The sequence below is a fragment of the Psammomys obesus genome, unplaced genomic scaffold (assembly GCF_907164565.1).
Source record: "Psammomys obesus unplaced genomic scaffold, mPsaObe1.curated_primary_1811, whole genome shotgun sequence".
Lineage (NCBI taxonomy): Eukaryota > Metazoa > Chordata > Mammalia > Rodentia > Muridae > Psammomys > Psammomys obesus.
In genome coordinates this window covers 24625063-24633895 of record NW_026585504.1, presented here as the reverse complement: position 1 = coordinate 24633895, position 8833 = coordinate 24625063, and the positions used below count along the sequence as shown (strand labels likewise).

Here is an 8833-nt window from a genome sequence, read left to right as displayed (position 1 = left end):
GAGTAATTTAAAAGCAACATGAACGTTAATCAGTAGAGTTGAAGATTCATCCCTGTGTACAGAAAGCACCGAAAAGACAGAGCAAAATGCAAATAGTGTGTGTAAGGAGTAAATTTGTGTGTATAAATGATTTTGTCTTCTTCATGCTTATTATGTATTTCATATCAGTAACTTGAAAATACATGATTTTTTTTTGCAATCAGAAAATGATGTAAAGATGAAAGAAACAAAATTACAGCAATAATAAAAGCTATGCATCTTTTGAATATGTAATTATAACAAATCTTTATTTTATCACTATGCTTTATATTTATAGATAATTCTGATTTATGCTCTGGTGTGTTCTTCAGTCTCTACCTTGTTACATGGTAAATCTTTAAGGGTCATTTTCCTCATGTGTCTAGGCTATTTCCAACCTGGTTCCCTCCCACTGTGGTACACTAACAATATTTGATAATATTAAAAAAGTCTGACTTTTAGACATAGTAGTCCCCAAAGGTTAGCCCTATGTCAAAATTACTAAAATAATTTACAGAATCCAATTTTCGGTTTTGGTGTATTAGTCTCACAAAATTCTATATGCTATTTAGAATGAAGACTTCTGGTACCTCTATTTGTTTCCTATATTATACTAAAACATCTGTAAAGCATATTTATCATTTCTATTTTCTACCCAAGTAACATTTCATATCATGATGATTTTAATACTTAGTGTCTGAAAAAGTCCAAAGGAAACGTGACCATATACTCATTTAGAGTGATTTCATATTGCTAACGGATTTTATGGATGTCTTCACAACATTAAAATAGTTTGCATTCTTTGTTTTGAAGCTTCTGTCCTAAGGTGTTGCGCCTGTTTCCTTAGTGGGTGGTGGAAAAGAGTCTAAAGGATAGCATGTGACATGTAAGTTGTTGGACAGCTTCTTGGCACTGCCACACAGTGTGCCCTATGGCTTCAGGCGGTCATGGTTATGACTATCTGTCTGGCTTGGTCATTGCAGAAGCTAAACACTGCTTAACTTTCATTGTGAGACCTCCAGGTACTTACATACCTACAAAATGCTTCAAGCTAGTATGTGGAACTGTTCAAGCGGTTGGATTGAGAGAGTAACATTGGTGGTACATCTCATAGAAAAATTATCAATGAATGATTCAATACACCGAGCAGCCAAACATCTTCTGGTATCTAGGTGGCATCAGCTAATGGAATTGTTAAGGACGGAGTTTGGAGTAGATGGCTAGAGGATCATGCACATGATCATGTATCCAGTTTCATACTCATCAATGAGAAGCAACAACATACTTGATTATATAAAAATCACACATTTTTAAGCTGGAATAGCACCTAGAATTTCTGGGCCTCAGTGATAAAATTTTTATAATCGCTGAAATGGCAGTAATAACTCAGGTACTGTTTGAAATGTATTACATCTTTCCATATAGTGTGTAATGTCCTGTTGGGATTTAGATTTGAACCAGCCACCAAATCCTCACTGTATTGTAAGAGTCAACAGAGGTAGACCGGAGAAGTGACTGGACCTGAGGCATCTGACCTCACTAGTAGGTTAAACTTTTGATAGGTTTATATACCTTGAGGATTCAGAGCATGAAGAAAACTTGGAGTATGATGAAAACTCTTTTTGCTCTCTTTCTCTGGGTTTGTGGCCATCATGACCAGAGAAGCCTTGCTTTACCACCCCACTCTGCCATCATAGCCCAAGCTTCACTAAGTGCCCAGAGGCAGCAGAGCCTGAGGATCATGGAATGATATTTCTGAAAACACGATCCAAAACAAATCCTTCCACTTCTAAATGGATCTCCTCGGGTGTTAAGGCAATGTAACATGACCGTTTAATTGCATACCTTAACCACTTAATTGTATAAAATTATTCACAAGTAGTTTGTTATTACAATGAAAAGAAATAACTTACTTCTTAGTGTTGGCCCTTACTAACAATATTGACTTTTCAAACAGGTTAGCTATTTTTTTTTAATATTAGCCACAATAGCAACGAGGCTGCTCTCTGTTTTAAATAGCAATCCAAAAAATGTTTGATTCATAGCTGAAGTCCCAAGGTTTTGTAATTTCTAAGAATTACCTGCAACTTATCTCAGTACTACACAGAATAAGTGTAGCCCCCTCCCTGCTCTCCTCCCAATCCCACCCACCCTCCTTCTTGTCTTCCCATACCCCTCCCCAATTCCACTGATAGGGGCAGTCCTCCTCCCCTTCCATCTGACCGTGGCCTATCAAGTCTCATCAGGACTGGCTGCATTATCTTTCTCTGTGGCCTGTTAAGGCTGCTTCCCCATCAGGGGGAGGTGATCAAAGAGCCAGCTATTGAGTTCATGTCAGAGATGGCCCCTGTTCCCCTTACCGGGGAACCCACTTGGACACTGAGCTGCCATGGGCTTCATCTATGCATCTAGGTTATCTCTATGCAATGGTCCTTGGTTGAAGTGTCAGTCTCAGAAAAGACTGGTAGGCCCAGATTTTTTTTTGGTTCGGTTGCCCTTCAAAACAATCAGAGCCTAAAAAATAAAACACCCATTGCTTTCAGTGAATATTCATCACTATATGAGTAACCAAATGTAATGTCTAATGATAAAGTGGGAAGAAGAGGTCTCGGTGAACCTGAGTCCCTGCCATAAGAAGGTTAAACAGTGACAAGTGATAGCACTTTCTTGGCTATCTGCCAATGTCTGTTCCAATAATCTCTTTCTACCCAGAGATTCCCACTTGCTGCCTCGTATCATCTCCACAAGTCTTTGGAGATCACAGCTTGTTTCTCTAAGCCACAAATGAACATTTTGGTTTTGTTGAACTAAAGAATACTAGCGCTGAAAAGAAGTTAATTCACCAATAGTCTATTTCAGCGTTCAGACCTGTAGGAGGTCTGAACATCACTTCCTGCACCTATGTGAATATCTCTAAAGCTGTGCAGCACTCTTCTGTACCTATTCAGGCCTTCTTAACATAATCTGATGGGCAGTCATTACCAATTCATTGAAATGGCATGCCGGAGGGAAACAGTTTTCCAGCCTCAATGAGTGTTAATATCCTACGGCAACTGGTAAAATCAACAAGATGTCATTAGTCTGTATGTTGTAGCTGTGTGCTTGGGAGTGATATTGTCATTTTGAGGCAGGAATCCATGGGACTTCACATACATTTAAGTACCAAATATAATATTTGTTCTGATTAATTTTTCCTCACTCCTTGAAGAAAAAAAAAAGCCCTTTAAAGTAATCATATAATTTTCCCCTGACAAAAATCTACAAAGCAGATAAATGCCGATGTTTTTCTTGCACAGAGGGCAGAAAAAAAGGCTCTCCAATGAACAGAAGAAGAATGTGAATTCTTATGTATCTTCTGTTGGATGCATGTGAGAAAAAAAACCCATATTTAAGGTGGTGATGAGTGTTGGCCCAGGGAAGAATTAATATAAAATGCACTTTCACACTTTAATCCATTTATTTTAAGAACACAGAAATAGCTTTCAAATTGTTAAGCATCACTAACAAAGAATGTATGTAATGCTTCCTCTCTAGAATGAGAGCACAGGAGCTGAGGGCCTTAGACTCTTCTAGTGAAGCCTGTAAAAAGTTGGAGAAATTTAACATTTTCCAGCAGAAGAGGATAAGTCAAATGTATGATTTAGGTACAGGCTATTCCCACTGCCCCTTACTAGGATGATGTGTTTGATCAGGGAGGGGAAGACTACTCTAAATATACCACCACTTTTTTTTTTTTAATTATTTTACTGCATCATTATCATGTACTCTGGTAAACTGGCTTCAAGCCTATCTCCTCTCCCCTTTGCACTGGTCCCTCTTTGAAATATGGAAGTTATGGATGGAAATTAGGAAATGAGCCAGTATCATATGAAAACATTTATTGGCTGAATAATAAAACTTAGGTAAGGGGTTTCTAAAGTTAGACACCCCCCTCCCCACTGAAATACAAGTTTCCAGTAAGCAAAAATTAGCAATTACTTCTTGATCCCGAGAAGAAAGAATACATAACCTAAATCATAGAGCCTTAAGGGGTGTGTTCACTCTGTTCTTCTGATGGTGTAGTGAAAGACAAAACAAAATCACACCACCCTAAAGCTTTGCTGTCTTACATCTTGCTTCCTCCAACTTACACAAACCCACAGGGCAACCTTGAGCATCTTACTGCTGGTGATTTGCATGTAAGTTCTTAGTAACGTTTTTGCAACAAAACAGAAACAACTAAGACTATGGTAAATAAATAAGAGCGAAAGAATAATCAAGCCACTTCCTTGCCTGGCAGGCGCGCAGCAAACCTGAGGCATCATCTGCAAAACAGGCTCCTCTGCCTTCAGAGACCAAAGAGAAGGCTGATCCTTCCCCGCGCCGTGTCCACAAAATCTTCAGGGTGAAGAAGTTTAGTTAGTCCTTCCACACAAAATATACACACCCTTTAGATGGGGCTGAAAGGAGTGATTCTGTAGCGCTATGAAAGCCCCAGTTGCTTTTACATTGCTTTTTACCGTTGAAAAAGCCTTACTAATAACAACATAAATAATGCACAAAAGTAAACCCAAATCGGAATAACTCAGCCTTTTAAAGTTTTCCTTTTTTTAAAAAAAGATGACTTCGGACGCATTCTGAAAGTGCAAATCTGCATAGAATAAAGCACTTACAATGGAAACTTTAGCCCGTCCTCTGTCCCCCACCCTCCAGATAGTCGCTCTTCAGTCGACCTAGCCTGGTCCCATGGCTCCTGATGGTGAGTGCCAGCAGCTCGTATTTGTCTCTGAGCCCTACAGAAATGTCCAGCGTCTCCTTCAGCAAGGACCTGGTGTGGACCAGCATGCCCAGGAAGTCCTCATTGATTCTGTTTTCCTGCCGGCTATCCTGTTCCTGGCCCTGCTTGAACTTACTTTCCAGCTCAGTGAGAGACTTGTCAGAGTTGGAGTAGGCATCCCCGATCTGGTGGGACTCCCGCCTCAGGTACTTGCCGTAACTCTCTTCCCCATCCAGGTCGTAGGAGATGCTTTTGCTGATGCCCTCCAGGACGCGCCCAGCATCCTCCACCTGGCGGCCCAGTACCGTGAACTCCTCTCGAAGGGTGAGGCTCAGCAAGCTGCTAGCCTGACCGCCTTCCCCCTGGGAGCAGCGCCGGCGGTCACTCACCCTGAAGAGCAGCTGACACTTCTCAGGGTCGTCATTCTCCTCATAATCTCCATCAGGCACGAAGTAATGATGCAGGGTCCCATTAGACATTTCTGGGTACAGGGGACCATCAAAGTAGCCTCGACACAGGTGGCAGAGGAAACCCATCCAGATCAACTTCTGGAACACCATTCTGGATATTCGGAAGAAGGGGTTTCAGTTCAGGAAAAAGGAATGGGATCCTCCTAGGAGTCAGCGGCTCCGGGCAAAGGCGCCCTCCTGAGGAGCAGCGTGCTGGCGGCTCTCTGATCGCTGTTCCCCGGCAGGTTTCATGAGGCTCTGCGCAGTAGCGGTGAGCACCACGCTCCTCTGCGTCCCTGCTCCTCTGATTTGGGCGTCTAGAACTCAGCCTTGGCTTTTCCAGCAGGACTGCTCCCCCCGCCGAGTGGGGACCTGCTGCTCCAGGCGCTGGCTCCGCGGCCACCCTCGGAGTTCCCTCTGCCTCCAGGGAGATGGAGCTAGTAGGTAGGAAAGCTGTTCATGCTCTCTGAAACTCTTTCAACCCCTGGACTGGGTGGGAATACAGAGAGCTTTCTTTCCCTTTGACTAAAGATATCCCAAGGATTGCAGGGCTCTCAAATTACAGCTCATTTCGTCACTTGGGAGCTAGGGAACAAGTTTAGAAAGAAAGCTCTCACCAGGTCCCTTGTTAAAGGTACAGGGTATCTTTTCCAAGCTTGGAAGAGGAGACCCTGTACAATAAGACTTAGCTCGAATAGGGGCGTTAGAGGATGAACATAAACATAAAATCCAATTACCATTAGCACATTTAGGCAAGAGGTTATTGCAATGGAGAAATGACAATTCAGACACTTAAATAGCAGGTGAGATAGATTTTTTACTCATTTGCAAAACCTTTATTAACACAAAATTTGAAGTGTTGAAAATAGCAGTTTTGTTTGGAAATGGTTTAAAGTTTATTAAAAAAAACAATACTTTGGAACAATATGAATACAGAAAACTATTTTTTATTTATGGTATATAGTTGCTAATAAAATTTTTAAAAAAGTTTCCTGTTTAATCAACTGAGACCTCTGTGTGATCTATTAGACAGAGTCCCACTGAGCCTTACTGAGTCTTTTATCTAGTACTTGACTGCTGGGGCCTCTTTTCAGATACTGACAGGGTTGGCATATTAACCCACATGTAGAAGCCAATTGTTACTGTCTCCGTTAGATTGTAGTTCAGCCATTAAGGTACAAGGATTTAAAATTAAGTTAAAAAAACCTTATTTTTTTCTGGAAGAAAATAATTTTATTCTAATTAATTCACAAATAATAACATTACCACTACTGATTTAAAGAAGCCGCCCAAACATTTGTCCAGCTGCCAGTTCTACAGTTCTACATACATATCTCTATAAATACATATGTACTCAAAACACCAAGCTTCATGAGCATTCCAAAGCAATGAAGCTCCTAATAATGTTTAAGTTTTGGGTTCATACCTCACACTTTTCTCTACCAAGTGCTTTGCTCCTTTTAATGCTTACACAACTTGTCCATCACAACCAGTTTCTTCAACTTGCTCTTCTTGATTGAACCAATCTGTTTGAAAGCTTGTACTCTTTTCCCACCACATGGAAACCCTTATAGACTTTGTTGCTCTGATTCTGGGCACATTCCCCAAACTGTTTTGTATCATGAAAGCAAGGACCACAAGAGTACTGCTGTGCCTGCCGGGCACAGTGATGCCAAGTAAATGCCGGGTAAGTGATGCCAAGGCTTTATGTGATCAATACTACCACGGTCACTAAAGGTCCAGTGAGGTAACCCAGTGTATGCCCCACAGGGATGCTTACAGCCACCCTGGGCACACTGGCTGTCATCTGGGTCATCAGTCCTGTTCCTGGAAACAAAAGCAGGAGGAGGAGCTGTAGGTGATGGGGCTGTGTTGCCAGCTGAGCTTCAGAGGCTGGCCGGGGTGTAACTCTCTTCAAAAGGGGCCTGATGGACATCAGGACCATGCGGGACTGTGGTTTCACCTTCCACATGGTACCTTAAGTGCTGTCTCTGGGTCTAGAAATGTGAAACTGTGAAAAGACCACTAGTTTCTAAAAAAACACAAAAACAAAAAACAATTTTTTCCCACAAGGTCATTTTATGTTTTGATTCATGAATTGATTGGCAAATGGCCATTTGTTAGTCCATCCATTTGTTCAAAGATTTATCTAACTTTATTCATAAAGTTCTATTTCTGATATTAAAGATACAACAATGAACAAAACTAGAAGCAAACTATTGCTTTCCTAGAGCTTTCAATCTGGGAAGTGCAGGGAGAATTAAAGTAAAATAAATAAATCAATGTTGTAATTGGATTATTTTGGGATTGTGGAGGAAAGAAACAGAAAATAAGTGGAAAAATGTAATGGGGAAGCTTCTATCTCCAAAGAGATTTGCTATTTCTGCCTATGTAGCTGAGCCACTCACACTGAATGCCCACTGTTTTACATTCTCCCTCTGCACAAGGATAGCTGTCATTCAGATGCACAGAGCCCCGCTGTTGTCAGAATTGTCATCACTCTCACTGTCACAGGCAATCCAAACTCCTAGACAATGAAAAGCTCAGCTAAGTAATGAGTTAGTTTTGGATATGAAATCAAACATACAGACTTTCTGAAGCATGCTCATGATGGCCTCACATCTTAGTTTTTTCTCTAGAGACTTGATGTCATGAAAATATAGGCCAAAGCAAGAGTTCTTTAGTGTTGTGCCAACTAGAAGACCAAGGCTTGTTTTCTTTCTGTCCTAGCAGGAAACTCCAACCTTTCCTAACTTAGAGACTGAGCTGTTGGGCTCACAAGACATTGCCTCATTCCTTTTTCTTGGGGCATTCACAAATGACAGCTGATGAATTCACAATGGCTATTTGGCCAAAAAAGAGAGTAAGGATTTACACAGATTCACTCCACTTCTGGCACAATCTACTCACCTCAGACTTGCTAACCAATTCAACTACTTAAAGTTATATTAAAGACTCCCTGCCAGTTCCCTACTTATAGGATGTATTTTTAATTAAACATACAAGCAAGATGTACACTAAAAAATTTCAGCCTGTAACAAGTTGGCTCTCTAGTCAAAGACTCAGGCAGATGGTGATAGAGTCATGAAGAGAAAAGATAAGAGTATTTACTTTCTCTGTGTAATCATTTCATCTAAAGATACAAATACTGTGTCATGAATCAGTAAAGAAACTATTTCTCTGCAAGTGAGTACATGTAAACTGAAGTCTGACTAAATATAAATGAAAATTCATTGGCTCACATACATCTTTAGATTAGGTTTTCAGAAAGACTTTCTCTAAAGCCTAGTTTTCTCTCATTATCTCTCGGTTCCACTACATCAGTTTTTATTCGTGGCTGGATAGGACCATTTCTTGTGTTCCCAAGATTAGCAATCTCTTCTAGGCTGTCTTAGCGTTTCTACTGCTGTGAAGAGACACCATGACCATGTCAACTCTTATAAAGAAAAACAGTTAGTTGCAGGTGGCCTACAGTTGTAGAGGTTTAGTTCATTATTGTCATGGTGGGGAAACATGGTGGTATACAGGCAGGCATGGTGCTAGAGAAGGAGCTGAAAGTTCTACATCTTCATCCACAGGCAGGAGGAGACTGCCACACCAGGCCTGGCTT

The 8833-nt window shown here is 40.9% G+C and overlaps 1 protein-coding gene across 1 annotated transcript; it reads right to left on the bottom strand.

The window, feature by feature from the left end:
* Window positions 1–3884: 3884 nt before the first annotated feature.
* Window positions 3885–5717, bottom strand: Fibin (fin bud initiation factor homolog). Its single transcript, XM_055604095.1, has one exon. The coding sequence runs from the start codon at window positions 5332–5334 to the stop codon at window positions 4681–4683; it is 654 nt and encodes a 217-aa protein (XP_055460070.1). The 5' UTR covers window positions 5335–5717; the 3' UTR covers window positions 3885–4680.
* Between the last annotated feature and the right edge of the window lie 3116 nt (window positions 5718–8833).

Bases quoted from the DNA above. Each gene is read 5' to 3' on its own strand.
- Fibin (XM_055604095.1), bottom strand. From the start codon at position 5,334: ATGGTGTTCCAGAAGTTGATCTGGATGGGTTTCCTCTGCCACCTGTGT.